Source organism: Callithrix jacchus, chromosome 10, assembly GCF_049354715.1.
Source record: "Callithrix jacchus isolate 240 chromosome 10, calJac240_pri, whole genome shotgun sequence".
In the NCBI taxonomy this organism is placed as follows: domain Eukaryota; kingdom Metazoa; phylum Chordata; class Mammalia; order Primates; family Cebidae; genus Callithrix; species Callithrix jacchus.
The window spans coordinates 131,425,575-131,452,229 of NC_133511.1; the positions used below are offsets into that span (position 1 = coordinate 131,425,575).

General features: G+C 55.6%; 2 protein-coding genes across 16 annotated transcripts in view; one reads left to right on the plus strand and one right to left on the minus strand.

Annotated features, from left to right (window-relative positions):
- Positions 1-22,384, minus strand: part of PTDSS2 (phosphatidylserine synthase 2) — a 44,455-nt gene extending 22,071 nt beyond the window's left edge. For 11 of the 13 annotated variants that reach the window (XR_013523647.1, XR_013523650.1, XR_013523649.1 and 8 more), the window contains exons 1-2: positions 22,161-22,384; positions 8,596-8,697 (exon numbers count right to left, since the gene is read on the minus strand). Coding sequence is in view for 4 of the 13 variants with exons in the window: in XM_078341894.1 (XP_078198020.1) it covers positions 8,596-8,697; positions 22,161-22,342 (284 nt within the window). In the remaining 9 variants the exon portion in view is untranslated. Of the gene's footprint in view, positions 1-8,595; positions 8,698-21,277; positions 21,836-22,160 lie in introns of those variants that run through there. The other 2 variants (XM_035263950.3, XM_035263949.3) reach the window with 1 other exon arrangement.
- Positions 21,553-26,655, plus strand: part of ANO9 (anoctamin 9) — a 43,934-nt gene continuing 38,831 nt past the window's right edge. For all 3 annotated transcript variants that reach the window (XM_078341887.1, XM_078341888.1, XM_035263944.3), the window contains exon 1: positions 21,553-22,703. The gene's annotated coding sequence lies outside the window, so the exon portion shown is untranslated. The remainder of the gene's footprint in view (positions 22,704-26,655) is intronic.

A 26,655-nucleotide genomic window follows, 5' to 3' on the forward strand; every position in this document is an offset into this window, starting at 1 on the left:
GCCTGCAAGACAGAGGATAGGTAGGGCGCAGGCCGCTGGCCCCCAGTGCCTCCAGGGAAACGATCTGGTCGTTCTGGAAACCTGCTGCTGTCCACTCAGAGCCCCAAGGGTGTCGCCTGGGAGGCAGGACATTCATGGCCCCCCGAGGCAAAACCTGAGCTTCTGACCTGTCTCCACCCAAGCCCCAGCTCCCACATGCCTGCTGTCAGCCTCCAGGGACAGAGGCAGTGATGCCTGCGCTGGGTTCAGCAAGGCGGGACCCCCGTCCCTGTGCAGGTGCCCCTCCTGAGCTCTCTCAGTGCTGAGGGGTGGGAGGGGTGTGAAAAGTTCCCTGCAGAGCCCCCTGGAGCAGGACCCAGGCCCTGCCTCAGCTGTGCCTCCACGGTGCGTGCAGAGTCCTAACATTCAGAGGAAAGACGCTGAAATGTTCTATGCCGCCCCCCCCAAGAAAAGATAGAAATGAAAAGAGAAACACAGGCACTGACCTAGGGAAGCTGCTACCCCTGCCATCCGCTGGACAGGCACGTGCCACCCCAGGCCACTGGGTGTGACCTGGCCACGTGGTGTGGTGCTGGTGTTCAGCTCCCGAATTGGCCTGTGGCCCCCCACATGTGTGCACGCCGCCCAGAGGCGTGGTCACACTGGACGCTAACCTGGCTGGCCACACACCACATAATGTTTGCCACAACTTCAAAAGGCTCATTTGTTCATAAGAATTACTTGCTGGGCACGGTGGCTCATGCCGGCATCCCAGCACTTTGGGAGGCCGAGGTGGGCAGATCACTAGAGGTGAGAAGTTTGACACCAGCCAACATGAAACCCCGTCTCTACTAAAACTACAAAAAAACAGCCAGGCGTAGTGGCACGTGCCTGTAATCCCAGCCACTCTGAGGCAGGACAATCACTTGAACCCGGGAGGTGGAGGCTGCAGTGAGCCGAGATTGCACCGCTGTGTGACAGAGCGAGACTCTGTCTCAAAAAGAAAAAAAAAAAGAAAACAAATATATTACATTTTAAAAATAAACTTTTAATTTTAGGCTGGCTTTAGATTTACAGAGTTACTGTGAAACTAGTAAAAGTTCCCATTATCTCCCACGCCCAGTTTCTCATTATTCCTCATGGTTGACAAGCCAGTGCTGACGCATGGCTGCTCACTGAGGCCAACCACCTTCCTCCCTGGTGCCCTCTTCCTGCCCACAATCCCTTCCTCAGCGCCACACGGCATTTACTCATCCCGGTTCCTCAGGCTCCCCTAGGCCTCTCCTCGTCACTGAAGACCTGCACTGTCTGAAGGAGGCCTGGCCAGGAATTCTGTGGAACATTCCTTACTGAGGTGCTGGCCATGCTCTGTATGACCGGGCTGGGCCTTTGGGTCGGGAGGACCGGGCAGCAGCCTCACTGCGCCATCGGGGCCACGCGATGAACCTGACCAGTGCCTGCTGACCCGGGCCGCCGGGCTCGGGGGTGTCTGTGGGTGCCTCCGCCATAGGGCCCTCCCATCGCCCTCTTCATGTTGTTATTCAGTCACTGAAATGGGTATGAGCTCCTGGATATTCATCTCGTACTTTAGGCTATATTTCAAGACAACTTTACTGATTTTGCTGCTCTAACTGATGCAGCTTTGGCCACTGGGAGGCCCTTTCATGTGGCAGTCTTGCTGGGATGCAGTCCGTCGCTGTGGGTTTTGTTTGTGGAGCTCCTGGCACCGCAGGAGGCTCCTGGCTGATCCTCCGCATTTCTTGCCCTGTGCTGGAATCTGCCATTTCTCCTCAGAGGTCCAGCCCCGTGGACTGCAGAGCACTGGAAGCCTGGACCTGGGGCTGGGTGTGCTCGTTGCCACGGCAGGCAAGGCTGAAGGCCCACTCAGTTCAGAGTAACAAGATGTGTGCGTATCCATGAACCACCGCGCATGCACTGTCCACCATCTGTGTCTCTATCAGGCTAAACGTGCAACGGTAATCCACCATCACAGGGTCACTCTACCTCCTCCCTCATGGGGTCCCTCTGGCCTCCTCCCTCTGATTACCTAGACCCTCCCCTCCCACAGCATAATCTACCTTCACAGGGTCACTCCACCTCCTCCCTCACAGGGTTACTCCAGCCTCCTCCCTCTGATTACCTAGACCCTCCCCTCCCACAGCATAATCCACCATCACAGGGTCACTCCAGCCTCCTCCCTCTGATTACCTAGACACTCCCTTCCCACAGCATAATCCGCCTTCACAGGGTCACACCACCTCCTCCCTCACAGGGTCACTCTGGCCTCCTCCCTCTGATTACCTAGACACTCCCCTCCCACAGCATAATCCACCATCACAGGGTCACTCCACCTCCTCCCTCCGAGACTCCCTCCCACAGCACAATCCACCATCACAGGGTCACTCCAGCCTCCTCCCTCTGATTACCTAGACACTCCCCTCCCACAGTGAGATGCTGGCTTTCACAGCCATCACACAATCACAAACAAAATGGCAACAGCTGCCACCCAGCACCTCTGTGGAGCAAAATTTTATCAACTAGAGCAGCGTCTACGCCGTTCTTTTCCCCCTGGCCTCACAGACACAGCTGATTTCTAAAGTGACTCAGCACCTTCTTCTCAACACCCTACAGGAAGCTCACCAAATGCATTTGCAACAGTTAAGATTCTCCTCAGTCTGCCTTCCCTGCTGTGATCCCCGATCTCCTAAATGAATGCTTAAAATCTCCACAAGGTTTACTCTTGTGTTGTCCAGTTCTACAGGTCTGGACAAATGCACAGTGTTACGTATCAACCATGACGGTGCCACACAGAGTGGCCTCAGTGCCACACGAATGCCGTGTTCTGCCACAGTGGCCTCGGTGCCACACGAACGCCGTGTCCTGCCAGAGTGGCCTCGGTGCCACATGAACACCGTGTTCTGCCAGAGTGGCCTCGGTGCCACACGAACGCCGTGTTCTGCCACAGAGTGGCCTCAGTGCCACACGAACGCCGTGTTCTACCACAGAGTGGCCTCAGTGCCACGTGAATGCCGTGTTCTATCACACAGACTGGCCTCAGTGCCACACGAACGCCATGTTCTACCACACGGAGTGGCCTCGGTGCCACCTGAATGACGTGTTCTATCACACAGAATGGCCTTGGTGCCACACGAATGCCATGTTCTATCACACAGAGTGGCCTCAGTGCCACACAAACACCGTGTCCTGCCAGAGTGGTCTCAGTGCCACACGAACGCAGTGTTCTGCCAGAGTGGCCTCAGTGCCACGTGAATGCCATGTTCTATCACGGAGTGGACTCAGTGCCACACAAATGGCATGTTCTATCACACAGACTGGCCTCGGTGCCACACGAACGCCATGTTCTACCACACAGAGTGGCCTCGGTGCCACCTGAATGACGTGTTCTATCACACAGAGTGGCCTCAGTGCCACACAAATGCCGGAGGAGGTGGAGTGACCCCACAGGGTCACTCCTCTTCCCCTGGAAACAACTAATCTTGCCACTATGACATCATTTCGCCTCTTCCAGGGTTATCGAACTGAAACCGCAGTGTGTGGTCTTCTCCACTGGCTTCTTTCACGTAGGAACGTGTATGTAAGGTTCCTCCCTGTGGTCATAGCTTGATGCTCACTTATTACTATCTTTTAGAGAGAGGGTCTCATTCTGTCACCCAGGCTGGAGTGCAGTGGCTCAATCACAGCTCACTGCAGCCTCAGCCTGCTGACAGGCGGAAGCGTATGTGCGTGCTGTGACACTGGCTAGGTTTTTCAGTTTGGCAGAGCTGGTGTCTCTTTTTCATTATTATTATTTACTTTTTTTTTTTTGAGGTGGTGTTTCACTCTTGTTGCCCAGGCTGGAGTGCGATGGCATGATCTCAAGAGCTGGGGTCTCACTATGTTGCCCAGGCTGGTCTTGAACTCCTGGGCTCAAGTGATCCTCCTGCCTCAGCCTCCCAAACTGCTGGGATTATAAGCATGAGCCACCGTGCCCGGCCTGCGTGTGGACATGAGTTTCCAATTCAGCTGGATAAATACTTAGGAGCACAACCGCTAGACTGCATGGTAAGAGTATATTTACATTCACTTCTATGAGAGTCTGTCCAACTGTCTTCCAAAGTGGCTTTCGCATTCTGTATTCCCACCAGCAATGGATGAGAGTTCCTGGTGCTCCTGATTCTTGCGAGTGTTTTTAAGATTTTAGCCACTCCAACAGGCGTGTAGTGGCGCCTTCCTGTCTTCAGTTCCTGAAGGACGAAGGATGCCGAGCATCCTCCCACTGCGATCTGCCGTCTGAATATCTTCTCTGGTGAGCATCTGCTTAGACCTTTCACCCAGGGTTTGCTTTTGTTTTGAGATGGAGTCTTGCTCTTGTTGTCCTGGGTGGAGTGCAGTGGCACGACCTCGGCTCACTGCAACCTCTGCCTCCTGGGTTCAAGTGATTCTCCTGCCTTAGCCTTCCGAGTAGCTGTCACCCAGGTTTGTTTTTGAGAGAGAGGGTCTTGCTCTGTTGCGCAGGCTGGAGTGCAGCAGTGTGATATTGGCTCACTGCAGCCTTGACCCCCCCCCGGGCTCAAGGGATCCTCCCGCACTCAGACTCCCGAGTAGCTGGAATGACAGGTGTGTGCCACCCTGCCTGGCTAATTTTTGAAGAGACGGAGTTCGCCATGTGACAGTTTAGCTCTGTGTCCCCACGCAAATCTCATCTCTAATTGTAGCCTCCACGTGTCAAGGGAGGGAGGTGCCTGGATTACAAAGGCGGCTTTCCCCCACGCTGTTCTCGTGTGGTCAGGGAGTCTCAGGAGAGCTGATGGTTTTATAAGCAGCAGTTTTTGCTGGGAGCGGTGGCTCATGCCTGTAATTCCAGCACTTTGGGGGGCCAAGGTGGGCAGGTCACTTGAGGTCAGGAGTTTGAGACCAGCCTGGCCACTATGGTGAAATTCTGTCTCTACTAAAAAGCACAAAAATTAGCTGGGCATGGTGGCAGATGCCTGTAGCCCCAGCTACTCGGGAGGCTGAGGGCGGCGGAGGTTGCCGTGAGCCAGGATCAGGCCACTGCACTGCAGCCCAGCGACAGGGAGGCTGGAAGAGGAAGCGGCAGCTGCTCCTGTGCTCGCTCACTCGCTCCTGCCGCCTTGCTTCCCCTTTGCCTTCGCCATGACTGTTGTTTCCTGAGGCCTCCCCAGCAGTTAGGAACTGAGTCAATTCACCTCTTTCTTTCGTAAATGACCCAGTCTTGGGTATTTCTTCCTAGCCGTCTGAAAACAGACTAATACACCAGCTTACCCAGGCTGGTCTGGAATTCCGGGCCTCAAGCAATCCTCCTGCCTCAGCCTCCCACAGTGCTGGGATTACAGGTGTGAGCCACCCTGCCCCACCTGCTTCTTTTCTTCCTGTTGAGCTTTAAGAGTCCTTTGCACATTCTGAATACAAGCCCTTTATCAGTGTTTTGTAAATACTTTCAACAGCTTATGGCCCACCCTTTCATTCTTTTGACAGTGTCTTTTACAAAATGGAAATTTTAATTTTTTAGAGGTCTCACTCTGTCGCCCAGGCTGGAGTGCAGTGCGTGATCTTGGCTCACTGCAACCTCCACCTCCCGGGTTCAAGCGATTCTCCTACCTCAGCCTCCCGAGTAGCTGGGATTACAGGCACCCACCACCACACCCAGCTAATTTTGTATTTTTGGTAGAGATGGGGTTTCTCCATGTTAGCCAGGATGGTCTTGATCGCTTGACCTCGGGTGATCCGCCCACCTTGGCCTCCCAAAGTGCTGGGACAGCAGGTGTGAGCCACCGTGCCCAGCCAGGTATTTTCAAAGTAAGAAATCTACCCTTGAGGACGTCAAATAACTCTTGTATTAAAAATAAACCAGCCCCGCAGACTCCTGGACAGCCAACGTGCAGCAGAGAGGTTGTGCAGGAGTCAGGGCAGTGCCACTGTCAGGCTCCTCGTGCCTGCAGTGCGGGTCTGGGACGTGAGAATGGCCTCAGGACAGGAGCACCATGGCAGTGTCACTGGAAGGGAGCTGCAGAGCCACGGTCAGTGCCAGGGTGACGCAGGGCAGCTGGACCTTCCAGGAAGGAGCCAGCAGCAGAGAAGGAGTAGCTTCTTTTGTGCTCTCAAAGTGGGTGAGGGGGCCAGAGAACATGAGCTGGGAGCATGTCCAGTATCCCTAAAACAGAGCCTCAAAGGAAAGTGCTCAGGGCCCCGTGAATTCCCGTCTCCTGGCCCTCTTGATGAACATATACAGGGGCTCCCTGCTGGAGAGGACAGGGGGGCAGAACCCAGCCTCTCACGTCGGGGGCCACTTGGGAGAGGCCAGTGCTAGTGAAGTGGGGGAACGTGTCCACCGCTGCTGCCCCCTCAGGGGTCTAAGCTCCTGGTTCCTCTGGGTCTGCGTCGTCACCCAGTGCTTCCCACAGCACCCAGGCCTGGGAGGACAGGGACTGGCTTGGGGTGCTGAGGCTTCGTAACATGCCTGGTGGAGTCTGGTGAATGCTCTCGCAGAGCGCTCCCAAGACGCCCTCTGCACTCCTGCTCTTCCTCGGCAATTCCTGCCATATGGGGACACTTCAAGGGAAGACCCAGTGTCACTTCCTAATCCACCTGCCCTGCTGTGCCTGGCAGATGCCACAGACCTTACTGGCCAGGTGGTGACGGATGAATTCAAGAAAGACCAAGTCCTACTTGAAACCTCCCTCTAGACAACATGGAGCTCCTGCCAACAGCCTCACTGCCTCCAGAGCCACAGGTGCAGCGTCCCCAGGTGGTCCCTCCACAGGGCCCAGGCACGGCACATGCTCCCTCATCTATTTCTGGACCCTAATTACCCAGTGCACCCTGGGCCAACAGGGACTGACGGCCTAGGAGAGAGAGAAGGAGCGAGCTGGACCTGGAGGATGGAAGACGCGGGCCGGGCCAGGCCTGAGAACAATATGCCACCTCAGGCTCAGAAAAAAGAGGAAGGCCCAGCAGAGCTGACTGGGAGACGGATGTCAGCAAGGTGGCAAAGAGCCCACAGTGTGCACAGCCAGGAGGAGGGGGAAGACCAGGACAGGACAGGCCACCATGTCTCACAGGGGAGGAAGGAGGGGTGAGCTCCTCTGGGGAACAGGCTGCAGAGCCCTGGGTCCAGGCACCCAACAGCAACTTGTAACCAGAAATGCCTGCTGCCCCCAGGGAGCAGGTGATGTCTGCTGTGGGTGACTCTAAGAGCATCCCAGTCCCCTACAGACAGGGCACTGGGTGTGCTCGTGTTCTGGAGCCCACAGGGCTGGTGGCAAGTCAGTGAGCAGACAGGGCCCCCGAGGCCCGTGCACGCATGAGGACGTTCACACTGAGCTTATCCATCACCCGTCCGACACTCATGAAGACACTGAGACCCTTGCTTTACAAGACAAAGCACTGGCACAAGAGTGTAGGGACTGTAAGGCTGGTTGCCTCGGCGGGAGGCTGGACACACCCACCTCTGCACTCAGCCCCTGACTGCATCCGGCACCCAGCTCCACGCCACGTAGCCCTCCTAACTCCCAGAACACGTCCCTTTGCACTCAACACCCAGCTCTGCACCAAAATTTAAAAGAAAGCCTGCTGAAACCTGCCCAATAGCAGCTTGCCCCACCCACGTCCCCTCCTCCATAACCAATCAAAGCACCCTGCTCCTCCTCGCTCGCTATAAAAACTCCCCGCCTCAGGAAGTCAGTGCGACTTCTCTGGCCCCTCTCCTGGACCACAGAACCTTGCCCGGGAGCTGAATAAATTGGCATTTAATTTTCTTATACTGGCCTCACCTTCCTCATTTCGAACTTGGCAATACCCCTTACAGGGACAGCAGACGCCCCACAGGCCCCAAGGCTCCTGCCAACCAGAGCCGCCGTGTGGCGCGGGCACCAACAGGCCTCCAGTGCCTCCCTCCACCTCTGCCCTCCGTGGTGCTGCTCTTCGGACCCTGCTCTGGCCTCCTCCCGCCATCCGCCCAGACCCTGAAGGTGTCAACGGCCTTGCTGCGCTGGAGGCAGCCCTGGGCAGACACACCAAGGTGTGTGGATTGGGAGAGGAGAATCAGGCACAGAAAACAACACAAATTCCCAGGCTCTAAAGCAGCTTCTCTTCCACACACACTTCTGAGACTGGCGTGGGAACCTGTGGAACTCGGCAAAGGACACACCCCGTGTCTAGCCTGCTGTGGAGATCACGCTGAGAAGACATGTTTGCTTACTTCCTGAACGCAGAAGCGGGTCGCAGGCCACCACCCCCGTCCGTGCAAGAGCCACGCTGGCTGGAGGAACCAGCACCAGCCACCGCAGGAACCTCACACCAGGAGACGCCGGAACTCAAGGGCTCAGCCCTGCAGGCTGCCGCAGAACGTTCCAGCCTCTCAATACACAACACTCGGGAAATGCAGCACAGGATGCCGGGCGCATGGAGATGGCACAGACTCCCACTCCCGGGGACAGGTGAGGGGGGCTGACCAGTCCACGGCAGGAATGCCACACAGCACCCAGGGCGGCCCCAGGAGTCCGCGCATCAGACACACTCAAGGGAGAGGATGGCGGCCCACGTGGCAAGGACACCACACGGGGCTGCTTCGGAAAGCAGGACGGGATGGCCGGTTACCTCTTGGTGTTGTAGGCCGTGTCCTGAGGCGTTTCTTCCAGCAGCGTCACATAGCCAAGCGCACAGGTGAGGATGAAGAGCACGGTCAAGGTGTGGGCTCGCCTGAAATCCAGAAACGCATAAACATGGTGTCAGAGCATGGGGAGCATTGCTAAACACTCACATAACAGACCCCCAATCTGCTCTACACCAAGGAGAGAGCTTCAATTCCACTCTCCAACTCCCAACGAGCACGTGGTTGCGAGTCCCAGCAGGGGAATTCCGGGAAGACCCTGCGTCTGCTGGCCAGTGAGGGCTGAGACCAGCCCCCAGGACGCTGGACAAGAAGAGCCCCGTGCTCCTGGGGAGCTGAAGGCTGATGCTCAGAGGCCAGGAGGGCACTGACATCCAGGGCAGGTATCTGCTGTTAAAGAGTAAACATGGTACTTTTCATTGTGTAAGACGACCAGCCTTCCGGTTCAGGAAATCACAGCTCAGAGATTCAGGACAGCATCCCAAGAAACCAAGGGCTGAGAAGGGACCTGAGCAGAGGCCTACAGATGACCACGGCCAGCTGGGGGAGGTGCCAGCCATCTCTGCTCATCCTCTGATGGGCTGTCAGAGCCCATGTGGGAGGAGGAGGCAGGGTGCTCTCTTTGCAGTCATGTCCTGTCCCGTCGCTGGTGGAAAATGCCACACTTGGAAACAGCCTACAACAGGCCCAGGACCAGAATCACAGCGCCACCAGACCTGGAACACCGCCGGGGCCAGACCCTCGCCTGAGACCCTCTGCACAGCCACCTGCAAATGCAGCCAGAGACCTGGTTCCTACACCCACCGAGTGTGTCCTCGGAGGGAGGATGTACCCTTCGCAGCTCAGTTTCCCCATCTCTAACCCGGTTCCTACACCCACCAAGTGTGCCCTGAGAGGATGTACCCCTCGTGCCTCAGTTTCCCCATCTGCAACTCGGTTCCTACACCCACCGAGTGTGTCCTTGGAGAGAGGATGCACCCCTCATGTCTCAGTTTCTCCATCTGTAACCCAGTTCCTACACTCACCAAGTCTGTCCTTGGAGAAAGCATGTACCCTTCGCACCTCAGTTTCTCCATCTTAACCCGGTTCCTACACCCACTGAGTGTGTCCTCAGAGAGAGGATGTACCCCTCATGCCTCAGTTTCCTCAACTCTAAATGGGGGAGCTTCTGACCTCCAAGGACATTGTAAAAATTAAGTGAATGACGCACGTAAAGCACCCTGCCCAGGACTTGCCTCCATGAAACATAAACTGTGCCCTAAAGAAATGAAAAGGCAAATTACAAACTGGGAGAAAATATTCACAGTCATGTATCGGACAAAACTTTGTAGGCTGCGCCATCTGTAGTCCCAACACTTTGTGCAGCTGAGACAGGAGGACTGCCTATGCCCAGGCATTCAGGACCAGACTGGGTAACACAGTGAGACCCCATCTCTATAGGAAATTAGGTGGCATGGTGGCACGTGCCTGTAGTCCCAGCTACTCGGGAGGCTGAGGCGGGAGGTTTGCTTGAGCCCACGTCAAGGCTGAGTGAGCTAGGACGATAGTGTCACTGCACTCCAGCCTGGGGACAGAGCAAGATCTGTCTCAAAAAAAAAAAGACTTTGTATCCAGAATATATAAAAAACAAAAAAACAAAAAAAAATTCTTACAGCTCAGTAAACAATTTAATGAAAAAAAGAGGCAAAAAATTGAACAGGCACCTCGCAAATAACATATGCAAATGGATAATAAGCACATGAACAGCTGAAGTGCGTCACACAGGAACAGACGGTCACCGTGAAAGCAGGTCAAAGTCACGACACGACATCAGACACAGCCGCCACAATGGCTGAAGTTAAAAGCATCACAACGCCAAGTGCTGGTGAGATCTCGGCGTAAAGACGACGCTCACACACAGCAGGTGGGATGGTAAAGTGGGACAGAAAAGTTAAACTCACATCTACCACACAGCCCAGCCAGACACTCCCGAACATTTACTTGAGATAAAACTCGAAGACTTACATGCAGACGTTTCGTTTATAATAACCTGAAATGGGAAACAGACCGAAACGCTGTGTCCCCCCGCACTGCTCAGCACTGCTCAGCACTCAGAGTTACGAGCTGCCGGCAAGGACCTCAGTGTGGGTGGAGCTCAAAGGAGGGCAGCTCCGGGGCAAGAACTCAAGATTAGACGGGGCAACTGTGAGATCCCGTCTCAAGAGAAAGAAAAAGAAAAGCACGCCACAGAAGCCTGGCACAGAAGACAGCTCCCATCTGTCACCCACGCATGACTCGAGGAAATGAGCTGGCACCCATGAAGAGCAGACGGGAATGGGACACAGGTCTTTTGGGTGACGGAACGTTCTGGGGCTGAGCGCGGTGATGGTGGTGCATGGACGTGTCACCCGAAGATGGTGCTGCCACTGAATACACCCATGCCTGAACCTGGCTGGTTTCATGAAGAGCCAGGGTGGGGTCTCCAGGCTGGACCCTGGCCAGAGCCCACCTGTGTCTGGAATGCTGCCCCTTCTATCGTTGTTAATCCTAATTATGGGTGCACATTTATTCCACATTAATTTTAATGCATGTTAATTTAAATGGCAGTCTGGCAAGTGGACACAAATGATCCCGTGAGGATTCTGACTGGAACGGAGTTTATAGAGTGGTGTGAGAACTGATGGGTAGCTAACACTTAGGGTTCCCATTCGTGAGACATGGAATACTCTCCATTCATTCAGGAATTGGCTGACGCCTTTTAAGTTTTGCAGACTGGTCCCAAGTGAAGAAAACAGAGAAGTGAACTCCTTTGTTCTGAGACAGGGTCTGGCTGTTACCTAGGCTTGAGTATGGTGGTGTGATCTTGGCTCACTGCAACCTCCCACCCTGGGCTCAAGCCATCCTCCCAGCTCAGCCTCCCAAGCACCTGGGACCACAGGCGCATGCCACCACGCCCAGCTAATTATATATATATATATATCCCTCCGCTTCCCGGCTTCAAGCAATTCTCCTGTCTCAACCTCCCGAGTAGCTGAGATTACAGGAATGCACTACCATGCCCAGCTAAATTTGTATTTTTAGTGGAGATGGAGTTTCACCATGTTGGCCAGGCTGGAATTTTTTTGTATTTTTGTAGAGATGGGGTCTTGCCATGTTGTCCAGGCTGGTCTCAAACTCATGAACTCAAGTGATCTGCCCACCTTGGCCCCGCAAGGTGCTGGGATTACAGGCATGAAAGTGAATTCTTCTGCCATATTGCACAATACTATTCATTTAAGACAACCAGAGGTAAAGGTAAGTTTCATTTTAGCTATCAACCACCTTTTTCTTTAAATCCATTCTCACTTGAGTCCTAGGCCATGAGGAAACTGCAGGGAATCTCAGCCTTCCAGCTGAGCTCCGCACGGAGGACGGAGGAGGCCTTCAGTACCTGAGACCTGACCACAACCGCAGCAGAGAAACCACTTCAGAAGGCCCGCTTAGACGCCACTCCTAACGGTGCCTCGATTTGGCTACTCAGAAACTCACTCTGCTGAACACAACACTCACAGAACATGTCTTCCTGGACACAGCCCTGAGGGGAAACAGGCTGGAGCCCAGCTGGGGCCCAGGAGTCCCCTGTGCGCCTGCCTGCCCCTCCATGAGGCCCACCCTTTCCTCCACAGGAGTCATTAGATCTCGGTGGAGACGAAGACAGCTCTGGTTAGGATGAGAAGAGTCAAGCGTGTTTGGGGGCAGGTGCACTGGCTGTGACTGTAATTCCAGAGCTCTGGGAGGCTGACGCAGGAGGATCACTTGAGCCCAGGAGTTGGAGACCAGCTTGGGCAACATAGTAAGACCCTATTTCAACCAAAAAAAAAAAAAGTTAACTGGGCGTGGTGGCACGCGTGTGGTCCCAGCTACTTGGGAGGAGGGAGGGTGAGGTGAGAGGACTGCTTCAGCCCAGGAGTCAGGGGCTCCAGTAAGCTGAGATCGCACCCCTGCACTCCAGCCTGGGTGACAGCGAGATCCTGTGGAAATAAAAGAAATAAAATAAAAGGAGAAAAAGAAGAAACAAACCAAAACAGCAAAAAGCAGTATTCAGAACACAAAGCCAAAGACCCGAGGAGGACGCCCAGGGCCAGGGCAGCTTCTCGGGGTGTGCCTGGAGCCCGCAGGCTGTGCGCCCAGGGCCGGGGCAGCTTCTCGGGGTGTGCCTGGGGCCCGCAGGCTGTGCGCCCAGGGCCGGGGCAGCTTCTCGGGGTGTGCCTGGGGCCCGCAGGCTGTGCGCCCAGGGCCGGGGCAGCTTCTCGGGGTGTGCCTGGGGCCCGCAGGCTGTGCGCCCAGGGCCGGGGCAGCTTCTCGGGGTGTGCCTGGGGCCCGCAGGCTGTGCGCCCAGGGCCGGGGCAGCTTCTCGGGGTGTGCCTGGGGCCCGCAGGCTGTGGATCCAGGGCCGGGGCAGCTTCTCGGGGTGTGCCTGGGGCCCGCAGGCTGTGGATCCAGGGCCGGGGCAGCTTCTCGGGGTGTGCCTGGGGCCCGCAGGCTGTGGATCCAGGGCCGGGGCAGCTTCTCGGGGTGTGCCTGGGGCCCGCAGGCTGTGGATCCAGGGCCGGGGCAGCTTCTCGGGGTGTGCCTGGGGCCCGCAGGCTGTGGGTCCAGGGCCGGGGCAGCTTCTCGGGGTGTGCCTGGCGCCCACAGGCAAGTCAGGGATGCCAAGTGACAGTGTGAAGGTCACACAGCAAGGAGGGAGCCATTCCCTGAGCCCCACCCTGGCCACACTGAGGACAAGGCACAGCCTGCCTTCCTGGGCCCTCCTTCCAGTGGAGCGAGACCAACACAGGAGGCTAAGAAACCCTACATGTTCAGGGAAAAACAAGGGCTGGGAGTACAGGGTAGAAAGGGCCTCACGCAGGGACACTCAGGCAGACCAGAGATGAGGGTTAAGGCCTCACGACAGGGCAGCCGGACCTGTGCAAGCAGCCCCAGGGCCAGTGTGGCAGGAGGAAGGGGCCCCCCTCGAGGGTCAGATGTGGCTGTGGCTGAGCATGAGCTGCAGGGCAGCGAGTGGAGCAGGGCTGTGACTCCATGGGACCTTGGGAGCCACGGCAGCTGCAGCGAAGATGTGACTCTCCAAGCCTGAGAAGCTAGGAGTGCTCGGGTTGAGATCTATCCAGAGGAATGAGGAGCTGGGAATGCTCGGGGTGAGATCTATCCAGAGGAACGAGAAGCTGGGAGTGCTCGGGTTGAGATCTACGCAGAGGAATGAGGAGCTGGGAGTGCTCGGGTTGAGATCTATCCAGAGGAATGAGCACCTGGGAGTGCTCGGGTTGAGATCTATGCATAGGAACGAGGAGCTGGGAGTGCTCGGGTTGAGATCTACGCAGAGGAATGAGGAGCTGGGAGTGCTCGGGTTGAGATCTACGCAGAGGAACTACGCAGAGGAACGAGGAGCTGGGAGCACTCGGATTGAGATCTACGCAGAGGAACGAGGAGCTGGGAGCGCTCGGGTTGAGATCTACGCAGAGGAATGAGGAGCTGGGAATGCTCGGGGTGAGATCTATCCAGAGGAACGAGGAGCTGGGAGTGCTCGGGTTGAGATCTACGCAGAGGAATGAGGAGCTGGGAGTGCTCGGGTTGAGATCTACGCAGAGGAACGAGGAGCTGGGAGTGCTCGGGTTGAGATCTACGCAGAGGAACTACGCAGAGGAACGAGGAGCTGGGAGCGCTCGGATTGAGATCTACGCAGAGGAACGAGGAGCTGGGAGTGCTCGGGTTGAGATCTACGCAGAGGAACGAGGAGCCGGGAGTGCTCGGGTTGAGATCTACGCAGAGGAACGAGGAGCTGGGAGTGCTCGGGTTGAGATCTACGCAGAGGAACGAGGAGCTGGGAGTGCTCGGGTTGAGATCTACGCAGAGGAACGAGGAGCTGGGAGTGCTCGGGTTGAGATCTACGCAGAGGAACGAGGAGCTGGGAGTGCTCGGGTTGAGATCTATGCAGAGGAACGAGGAGCTGGGAGCGCTCGGGGTGAGATCTATCCAGGGGAATGAGGAGCTGGGTCAGCCTCAACCTCCCAGGCTCAAGCAATTCTCCCACCTCAGCCTCCCTAGGAGCTGGGGCCAGACGTGTGCCACTGCACCCAACTAATTTTTAACAATTCTATTTTTGGTAGAGACAGGGTCTTGCTACATTGTGCAGGCTGGTTGAAAACTCCTGGATTCAAGCTATCCTCCCATTGCAGCTTCCCCAAGTGCTAGGATTACAGATGTAAAGATTCCCACCTGGCGAAACCACCATTTCTGTTGCAAAGCCAGGTCCCAGTAATGCCACGTCAGGAGGGCTTGCGGCCTGGGAGGCATCACTGGAGACCACAACGATGATGGAGCAGAGGAGCAGGCACCCTTGGGCACAGGCTCCCAGGACCTCGCCAAACGGTGCACATATCTGAAGTGACCTGGGAGGACAGAAGTGCTGGAAGCCAGGACCAGCCTCACCCTGGGGCTTCCTGACAAGGCCCACCCTGCAGAAGAAACAAGGGTCAAGGGGCTCCAGACACCCAGGCCCACTCTAAGGGTCCACAGCACAGACAGACAGGGTGTGGCGTGCACGGAGAAGGACTCGGCCTGGCTGGAGCGTGGTGCTGGGACAGGAGCCTGCTGTGAGGGAAGAGCCAGAACATAGGTGAATGTGAGGACTCCCCACCCCTGTTCTGCAAGAGACCAACATGAACAAGTGGGCCGAAAAAGAAAGGGAAACAAGCAGGCCTCAGGGACACCCACACGCAACCTGCTGGAGGAGGCTGCTAGGCTTGGCTCCACATGACCCCGCAAGCATGCCGACACCTCAGGGCATCATCTCCCAGGCACTGCCATCGTACAGGCTCCAATTCACATGCAGTATCCCAGGAAGCCATGCAGAGCACAAGGGTGGGGCAAGCAGCCATGTGTCACCAGCACTGAGTTCCACAGGAGAGAGACAGGATCACACTCCAACACACGTTCCATAGGACACAGAGACAGGATCACACTCCAACACACGTTCCACAGGAGAGACAGGATCACACTCCCAACACACGTTCCACAGGACACAGAGACAGGATCACACTCCAACACATGTTCCACAGGACACAGAGACAGGATCACACTCCAACACATGTTCCACAGGAGACAAGACAGGATCACACTCCAACACACGTTCCACAGGACACAGAGACAGGATCACACTCTAACACATGTTCCACAGGAGAGAGACAGGATCACATTCCAACACACGTTCCACAGGAGAGACAGGATCACACTCCAACACACGTTCCACGGGACACAGAGACAGGATCACACTCCAACACACGTTCCACAGGACACAGAGACAGGATCACACTCCAACACACGTTCCACAGGAGAGAGACAGGATCACACTCCAACACACGTTCCACAGGACACAGAGACAGGATCACACTCCAACACACGTTCCACAGGACACAGAGACAGGATCACACTCCAACACACGTTCCACAGGACACAGAGACAGGATCACACTCCAACACACGTTCCACAGGACACAGAGACAGGATCACACTCCAACACACGTTCCACAGGACACAGAGACAGGATCACACTCCAACACACGTTCCACAGGACACAGAGACAGGATCACACTCCAACACACGTTCCACAGGACACAGAGACAGGATCACACTCCAACACACGTTCCACAGGAGAGAGACAGGATCACCCTCCAACACACGTTCCACAGGACACAGAGACAGGATCACACTCCAACACACGTTCCACAGGACACAGAGACAGGATCACACTCCAACACACGTTCCACAGGACACAGAGACAGGATCACACTCTAACACACGTTCCACAGGAGAGAGACAGGATCACACTCCAACACACGTTCCACAGGAGACAGGATCACACTCCAACACACGTTCCACAGGACACAGAGACAGGATCACACTCCAACACACGTTCCACAGGAGAGACAGGATCACACTCCAACACACGTTCCACAGGACACAGAGACAGGATCACACTCCAACACACGTTCCACAGGACACAGAGACAGGATTACACTCCAACACACGTTCCACAGGGCACAGAGACAGGATCACACTCTAACACATGTTCCACAGGAGAGAGACAGGATCACACTCCAACACACGTTCCACAGGACACAGAGACAGGATTACACTCCAACACAGGTTCCACAGGGCACAGAGACAGGATCACACTCCAACACACATTCCACAGGACACAGAGACAGGATCACACTCCAACACAGGTTCCACAGGGCACAGAGACAGGATCACACTCCAACACACATTCCACAGGACACAGAGACAGGATCACACTCCAACACAGGTTCCACAGGACACAGAGACAGGATTACACTCCAACACACGTTCCACAGGACACAGAGACAGGATCACACTCCAACACAGGTTCCACAGGGCACAGAGACAGGATCACACTCCAACACACATTCCACAGGACACAGAGACAGGATCACACTCCAACACAGGTTCCACAGGGCACAGAGACAGGATCACACTCCAACACACATTCCACAGGACACAGAGACAGGATCACACTCCAACACAGGTTCCACAGGACACAGAGACAGGATTACACTCCAACACACGTTCCACAGGACACAGAGACAGGATCACACTCCAACACACGTTCCACAGGACACAGAGACAGGATCACACTCCAACACACGTTCCACAGGACACAGAGACAGGATTACACTCCAACACACGTTCCACAGGAGACAGGATCACACTCCAACACAAGCTAAAATTAAACTTGACTTTGTTTTGTGGTGGGGAATGGAGTCTTGCTGTGTTTCCCGGCTGGACTGCAGCGGCAGGCTTGGCTCCCTGCAACCTCTACCTCCCAGGTTCAAGTGATTCTGCAGCCTGAGTCTCCTGAGCAGATGGGACTCCAGGTGTTTGCCGGCTAATTTTTGCATTTTTAGGAGAGAAGGGGTTTCAGTTTGTTGCCCAGGCCGGTCTGGAACTCCTGACCTCGTGATCCACCCACCTCGCCCTCCCAAAGTGCTGGGATTCCTGGCATAAAACTTGACTTCTTTGGTACTGCCTTCCATGACAGAGACCCTCCTGCAGCGTTTAAAGTGGCTGCCAGCAGTCACTCCTTGTGCAGCCCAGGGAAACTGATCAGTGATCAACCCTAATTGGAACACCATTTTCCAATTTCCCCCCAAACACAGAGATGACCTGAGAGATAAAGATAACCCTTTGTCCCTTGAGGTGGTCACCAAGTGCCCAGCACCCTCTTGGTCCTGTGGAAGCAGAAATGGGAATGAAGAGGACCCAGCAGGAAGGGAGGCAGAGGGCAAGGGACCCAGAGAAAGGGCTCCAGGCACGGCAGCCCTGCAGGAGGACACGCTTCAGAGCTGCTCAAACCCAGTGCTTCTGGAGAGTAAGGTCCACAACTGTGAGTTCCGGTCCTTGCCCTACACAGAGCACCACGTCCACACATCACGGTGGGGACAACAGCACAAAAAGACTCAGAGGCCGACTTCTGTATCCTCACCAGGATGCTGGGTCTGTCCAATGGCTCCTCCTACCTGCCTGCTGTCTGGGCAGACTCCCCGGGAAGGCACACAGAACAGAGCTGCGATACATCCTGGGAATTCAGCCACTTCACGAGGGTGAGGGCATGAGGACAGCTGGCTCTCTGCCACGAGGAGTGGAAAATACCAGCTGCCTTCCTGGAGATGGCTGCACTTATGCCAGGCGGGCAGGAAGGCCAAGACCAAGAGGAAAACACAATGGCATCGCCCAAAGGGCCAAGGAAAGGCCACGCCCGACGGGCTGTCCCAGGCCTGCGAGAGGCTCCTGGACAGTGATGCTGGCGCTCCTGGCTCTGACCAGCAAGACCAGAAAGACTTCATCTAGCTACTCGCACTTCCCAAGTGTAGGTGAAACTGGGAAATGCTGATCCAGGGCGACTAAGAGAGGTGTCTTCCGGAAACCTGCGGTATCTGAGATGACCCCACACACCACGTCCTCGGGTCCCTGACAAGCTCATTTGAGGTGCCATTCCTAGACCTAAGCATACAACTGTGGGTAACCCCCCATGTAGGCACTGAGGAAGGAGAACTAAGCAGAACCCTGGCACAGTTAAGACCTGAAAAATATCTCAGTTTATAGTGTTACTACTGCTATTTCCTATTATATAATCCTTTACATAATCATATATTAGTTTATAGAATTAGGGCTTGAGGAATCCCTTTATATAACTCTCTATATGTAATCATATAATAGTTGATAGTATGAGGAGTGCCTAAAGAATATTTCCCTACATATATATATAATTATATCTTAGTTCATAGTCAGAGGAATGCCTGGAGTGGACACAGTACAGAGCATGAATTAAGGAATAAACAGCTTATAATCGGAGGAATGCCTAGAGCAGATATGGCGCAGAGCATGATTTAAGGGAAAACAGTTATGCCAGGACAAGAACCCATGGCCCAGGCGGCAGCGTTCAGTATCGCAAAGATACCCGCTGTGTGGCAGGCTTGGGGCGAGAGCCACTGCTCCTGGTAAAGGCGTTGTAGGACCTTGCTCCAGTTCTTGGGGAAGGCCGCCCTCAGACCGGCAATCCACCTTGGTGACTGTGAACTCTATCAGCTCTTGCTACTGTGCTGCTCGAAAAGCATCTTCCCATAGAACCCACTGGAAGCTGCCAGCAGGTGGCGGTAACCCTGACAGCTCTGTCACTGCTCTGTGACTTAAAGGATCCTCCTATAAATCTTCTTAGAAGTAGTTTGCCCATAGATAGAAGTATTGCACACTGCACGCTCCTTACTGAGCACGACCCACCTTCAAGCCTCGGTGACCTAATGGGGGTGGACCCCATGTTTTATTGCTCACGACCCTATCACTGTCCTTAAAGATGATTTCACTCACTGCCCTGTCCCCTAACCTATACACAATAAATATTGTTGCTTCTGGACATTCGGGGCCTAGCCTGACTCCGCTTACAGGTGGCGTGGCCCCCTGAGTCCAGCTGCGTTTTCCTTGTACTTCTGTGTCCTGTCTCTATGTCTCGGATCCTGCCCCTCAGCACAGCATAAGGCTCACCCACGACCCTGTGGGCCCTCAGCCCTATATATAATTTATTTCTCGGATCCTGCGCCTCAGCACAGCATAAGGCTCAGCCCATCATGACTCTGTGGGGACCTCAGCCCTATATACAATAAAAACCCTCCAAACATCACAATGGTCCCCTGGCTCAGGGCTTGGTTAGCACATGTGGTCATGCCACGCTGTTTCAGCAACTTCCACGGACAGGCGGCAATGTTCACAGGCACCTCGCCAGGGTAAGGGGTCTCCAAGTGTTCTCCCAAACAATTTTCAGACCACAGCAGCTGCCACATCTTCGCATAGCGCTTCTCGGAGTCTGTGGCTCTAAACATTTTCCTCTGGATGTCCCCCGTAATTGTCCTTGTTATCTTTAACAAATCCAGAGAAGGAGAGCTCAGCGTGCTCCCAAGACCAGACAAACTCTGACTCTAACTGCATGCCTTATCCTTATGGCTGACAACAAACCACACATGGTCCCGAGGAAGCGCATCTTTGAAAACGAACACCCTGGCTGGGTGAAGTGTCTCACGCCTATCATCCTGGCATTCTGGGAGGCTGAGGCCAGGAGTTCAAGACCAGCTTGGGCAACACAGGTGAACCCTATCTCTATTAAAAAAAATAAATGAAAAGATCAAAAAGTAAAGTTATCTGAAACACAAAACTAGAGTTAAAAACATCCCAGCACAGCAAACCAGTACAGGTGGACTCAGGGGGTTGGTGGGGACCTGCAGGTACAGAGAATTCTCACCAAGCAGGCACCGTGGGCTGGGTGCGTTCCCTGGTCCTGGGTGGGCTGAGTGCGCTCCCTGGTACTAGATGGGCTGGGTGGGCTGAGTGCGCTCCCTGGTACTGGAAGGGCTGGGTGCGCTCCCTGGTTCTGGGCGGGCTGGGTGGGCTGGGTGCGCTCCCTGGCACTGGATGGGCTGGGCCGGCTGGGTGCGCTCCCTGGTACTGAATGGGCTGGGCGGGCTGGGTGGGCTAAGTGCACTCCCTGGTTCTGGGCGGGCTGGGTGGGCTGTGTGTGCTCCCTGGCTTCTCCCACACTCAGCCTCCCTCCAGCCAGCACATTCTGTGCCTTCTGAAGTTCCTTGTCTGTGCCAGAATCTAAACTTGTTTAGTTCTTACCCCTTAGAACAGTAACTGACATGCAGCAGGGTCTCCAAAATGTGCTGAATGCCCCAATGAGAAACAAGAAGAGCCAGTGCAGCCTCCTTACTCCAGGACCTCAGAGATCCCGGTCGTCCCTGGCCATGCTGTGGGAAGACTGTGCTCTCCCTTCCGCCCGAAGGGGCGTGGCGGGACCTCTGATGGGGAGGCCTGATGTCCATGGGACCGAGGCCAGAGGGTCTACACAGCATGTACCCCACCTCCTCTCTCTCTCGATGGCTCCACGGGCAACCAAAGCAGAGCTTGGACATGACCCACGGAAGACCCTGCGTCGGTCCGGACGCAGGGCTGCCTCCTCCACCCCAATCCTCTTTCCCACCCTTCGGAAGGTCTCTCTGGTGCTTCAGCTGCTGGGGACAGGCCGGGCCCGTGAAGTCTCTGTCCCATGGCGCCTTGCCCTGATACGCCCCTTCCTCCTCACCCCTCAGACTTGTTCTCCGACCACCCCGCAGTTAGGCGTCCACGCCGCCTTCCACCGCCAGCCACAGGCGTCTGTCTCTCCCACAGGCTCTGCTCAGGCTGAGGCCACTTCTACTGCACCTGCGCCCCGGGCCTTCCCCAGGACTGGAACTCCGCACCGTGCAGCGAAGAGAAGTAGCTTGCAGGCCTCGCAGGGGAGCAAAGGTCGCAGCGTAGGCGGGGGCAGGAGCGCGCCCGGAGCCTGCCTGGATAGAGCGCCACCCTCCAGCGGCTCCCGGGACCTTTTCCGCCTCCATCCCGGGAAAGGCAGAGCGGCAGACGCGGGACCCCAGGGCTTGGCGGGGGCCGAGCTGTGCAGGGGGGACGCGCTGGCTCCTCTGGGGGCAACTGGGGAGAGACGCGGAGCCCGGATTCGACCGACGCCGCCACGCTCCCGCAGCACGCGCGACACTGTCACCAACGCGGCCGCCACGCGGGGGTCGGGGCGACACACACACGAGATGATGTCGCGCAGCCACAGGCGGAATGACGGGACACGGGTCGAGCGTGGACCGAGACCAGAGAAAGCGTTTCTGGGGCGGCGCGGAGGCTGGCGGCGGCGAAGGGGCTGGACCTCCTAACGCGCGGTGGGCGGCGAGAGACGCGAGGCAGCCCCGGGGAGGGTCCGGCCAGGGCCTCCCCCGCCCACAGCACCGCCCTGCGCCCCCCGCCCCCCGCCCCGCCACGCCCGGCCTCCGGAGCTCCGTCCGGCCCGTCCCCGGGACCAGGTGCTGCATACCCTGGAACCCCGGCCGCAGCCCCGGACTCCAAGCCGGCGGGAAGGCGCTGCCGGGACCCCCGGGCCGAGCGCGGCCGCGCCCCCCGCGCCGCCCCCCGTTCCTCACCAGAAGAAGGTGTTGGTGCCGTCGTCGTAGACCTCGGACTCGGTGCTGCGGCGGCCCGCGCCCGGCCCGGGGTCTCGGCCGGCAGACGGCCCGTCAGGCGGCTCCTCCAGCGAGGCCTTGCCCGCGGGCACCGGGGACCCGGGCCGCGGACCCCCAGCGTCCCTGCGCTCGCCCCTCCGCATGGCGTTTCGGCCCGGAGCCGCTCCGCCTGGAGCCTCGACCTCACGCACACCGGGTCACCGGCGAGGGAACGCGCCACGCACCGCGCGAGGAGCGCCGGGAAGGGGTCGCGGCGCTCGCCCGCGGGGTCTCCGGAGAGCGGCGAGGGGCCGGCAAGAAAAGGGTGTGCGGTGCATTGTGGGGCTTGTAGTCCGCGCGGGGCATGCTGGGCCTTGTGGTCCAACTCGCGGGTTAGACGCAGGGCTTGCTGGGAAGGATGCCACCTGGTTGCCAGGTAACCGGAGCTGGACCGCGGTGCGATTGAGGCCGCGGGAACCGAGCGGCGGGTGGCGAGGGTCTCACCAAGGCCGCCAGAGCTCGGAGGTAACCACAGACATCCCCAGCGGCCTGGTCCGAGGCCCTCCACCCCTTCGCCCCTTCCTCACCTACGGATCCCGGAGCCCAGCCCGGTTCTCCCTTTGGGCGCTTCCCGACCCTTCACCCCAGTGCGATCTGGGTCTTTTTTTTTTTTTTTTTTTCGTTTTTTTTTGCGATGGAGTCTGGCTCTGTCGTCTGGGCTGGAGTGTAGTGGCGAGATCTCGGCTCACTGCAACCTCCGCCTCCCGGATTCAAGCGATTCTCCTGCCTCAGCCTCCCGAGTAGCTGGGATGACAGACGCCTGTCACCACGCCTGGCTAATTTTTGTATTTTTTTTTTTTTTTTTTTTTTTTAGTAGAGACGGGGTTTCCCCATGTTGGCCAAGCTAGTCTTGAACTCCTGACCTCAGGTGATCCGCCCACCTTCCCAAGTGCTGCGATTACAGGCGTGAGCCACCGTATCCTGCCCAATCCGGGTCATTTTTTCTCGGGATTGCGTGAAATTGGATGCCCAGGATGGGGTGGACACGCTGGTTTTGGTTGAATCAAATTGTTGGCATGGTACCCCGCAAAAAAGCTCCTGAGCCACTTTGAAAAGCTAGATAGCAGCTCCTCAAACATGGAAACACGTGTCCACGCCAGACTTACACATGGACGCTCATAGCTGCAGCATCTTGCTAACAGCAGCCATCGAGGAGCGAAGCATCTGCACGCTACAGCATGGCTGGACCCTGGAAACATTGTGCGAGGCAGGCCAGGTACCCTGGCTCACGCCTGTAATCACAGCACTTTGGGAGGCCCAGGCGGGCCGATGACCTGAGGCTAGCAGTTGGAGACCAGACTTGGCAACATGTCGAAACCCCATCTTTAATAAAAATACAAAAACTAGCCAGGCGTGGTGGTGGACGCCTATAATCCCTGCTACTCCGGAGGCTGAGGTAGGAGAATCATTTGCACCCTGGAAGTGGAGGTTGCAGTGAGCTGAGATCGTGCCACTGCACTCCAGCCTGGGCTGCAGAGCGAGACTGTCTCAAAAAAAAAAAAAAAAAAAAAAAAAAGAGGCCGGGAGTGGTAGCTCACGCCTGTAATCCCAGCACTTTGGAAGCCTGAGGCAGGTGAATCACGAGGTCAAGAGATCGAGACCATCCTGGTCAACATGGTGAAACCCCGTCTCTACTAAAAATACAAAAATTAGCTGGGAGTGGTGGCGCGTGCCTGTAATCCCAGCTACTCAGGAGGCTGAGGCAGGAGAATTGCCTGAACCCAGGAGGTGGAGGTTGCAGTGAGCCGAGATCACGCCATTGCCCTCCAGCCTGGGTAACAAGAGCGAAACTCTGTCTCAAAAAGAAAAAAAAAAAAAAAAGAGAAAGAAAGAAAAAAAATATATTATGCTAGGTAAAAGAAGCCAGTCACAGGAGACTGCATTATGTGACCCATTTATATGAAATGTCCAGAAAATGCAAATCTATGAAGACAGAAATTAGTTTTCACCAGGGATTGGGGAAGGGATAATAAGGGGCAACTGCTAAAGGGTGGCAGATTTCTTTTGGGGCGACGAAAATGACCTAAAATTGACCTCGGCTTCTAATCCTGAAGGTACTAAAAACCACTGAACCGTACACTCTAAATGAGTTGAATGGGTGAACTGCATGGTATGCGAAGTGTATCTTGTATCGGCTTTATTGAAATATAATTCACATACTAAATATATAAATATATTTGTAGGGGTCCTGCATGCCTAGCAGGGATGGGGCCTGTGGTGTGACATTCACCCCAGCTCCTGGCTATGGTGTGGAGCCCCCAGTGGGCCTGGGACACAGGCTGGGCAGTGTCAGGATGCGCTGGCCTCAGGGGCCATGCTGTTGGGCCTCCCCATGCCTGGCTGCCGCCCTCTGCCCACCCCTTGGTTCACCTTCTGCCCCAGGCCCTGGCCTATCCAGTTGGGGGTTGCCTGGGTGGCCAGGGCAGCCAGCTCCTGTCCACGCCATCTTTCCAGCAATCACTGCACAGGCCTCGTGCCCAGTGAACCATCCTTCAGGGAACCTGAAGGATCCAGCAATCACTGTACAGACCTCTACCTATAGGGTCAAGCCCTTACAGGGCCATGGGGTGTCCCCTATCACTGTGCTGACGTGAAGAATCCGAGAAATAAAGAGACAAGACACTGAAGGACTGGACAAGAGCAGCTGGGCTCGGGGCGCCACGCTGTTTACCAGTGGAGACAGGTGAGGCCCGGAGCATCCAGGAGCGTCTGTATTTATTGGGTACCAGATAGCGGGAAGGGTAGTGAGTGAGGTCATCCTAAAGACAGTGATAAGGTCAAGACAATCATGTGGGCAGTAAACGAGGGGTCCACCCCCATTAGGTCACCTAGGCAAGGAGGGGGGCCGTGCGCAGTGAGGAGTGCAGCGCGCAGTATCTCTTGTCTGGGGCAGGCTACTTCTGAGGAATTCTATAGGAGGACGCCTTGAGCAGCAGCAGAGCTGACAAGGTCCACAGACACCTGCTGGCAGCTTGCAATGATCTCTCTAGGAGGTTGCTCTGAGCAGCGCAGTAGCTAGAGAGCTGACAAGTTACCTCGTCACCAAGGCGCGGTTATACCCGAGGGCTTTTAAGTCCTCAGAGGCTCTCGGGATTGCGGGTCTGAGGGCAGCCTTCCACAAGAACTGGACGCAAGGTACTACAACTCCTTTATCATGAGGAGAGGCTCTTTCTCCAAGCCTGCCACACAGCGGGCATCTTTACAAGACTTAACGCTCCCACTGGGGCCAGGTTCTTGTCCTGGTGTAACTGTTTTTCCCTTAACTCATGCTCTGCACCGTGTCTGCTCTAGACATTCCCCTGACTATAAGCAAGATAGGATGACATATGTATAGCTGTTTTATCCCTTAATTCGTGGTCTGCACCGTGTCTGCTCTGGGCATTCCTCCGACTGAACTAGGGTATAATTATATATATGTATGTATATATAGGGAAATAACGGAGTAGTAGGATACTCTTCAGGCACTAATTGTGCCAGGGATCTCCTTAGCTCTCCTTCCTTGGTGCCCAGATGGGGGGTTACCCATAGTAGTAAGTGAGGTCATCTTAAGAAGAGCGATAGGGTCGAGACAATCACGTGCCATAAGCAAAGGGTCCAGCCCATTAGGTCACCGAGGCAAGGAGGGGGGCCGTCCATGCGCAGGGAAGAGGGCGCAGTTTGCAGTTTCTCTTATCTAGGGGCAGGCTGCTTCTAAGGAACTCTATAGGCAGATGCTTTGAGTCAGCGCAGTAGCCGAAGAGCTGACAAGGAATACAGCCACCTGCTGGCAGCTTCCAGTGATTTCCATAGGAGGATGCTTTGAGTCAGTACATAGCAACAGGGCTGACAGGGTTCACAGCCACTAAGGCGTGATTATACTGGAGGGGTTTTAAGCCCTCGGACGCTTGCGGGCTTGCCAACCTGAGGCCAGCTTCCACGGAACAGGATGCAAGGTACTGCAGCTCCCTTTCAGGAGGAGTGACTCTTGCTCCAAGCCTGCCATACGGCGGGTGTCTTTACGATACTGAACGCTGCCACCTGGACCAGCCTGTCATGTAGCACGTGCCCTTTCAGGCAGGGGCGCTACCGCCTGGGCCACAAATCCTTGTCCTGGTGTAACTGTTTTTCCCTTAAATCATGCTCTGCGCCGTGTCTGCTCCAGACATTCCTCTGACTATAAGCAAGATACTACTATATTTATATCTATATATATCTATATATATGTATATATAAATGGAAATAACTGGGTAGTAACATATGCTTCAGGCACTAAGTTCTGACTATAAACTATGTGATTATATATAAAGGATTATATAAAGGAAGTAACTGAGTAATAACACTATAGCAATAACACTATAACTAAGTAATAACACTTCAGGCACTAACTGTGCCAGGGATCTGCTTAGCTCCCCTTCCTGGGTGCCCCGATGGGGGGGTT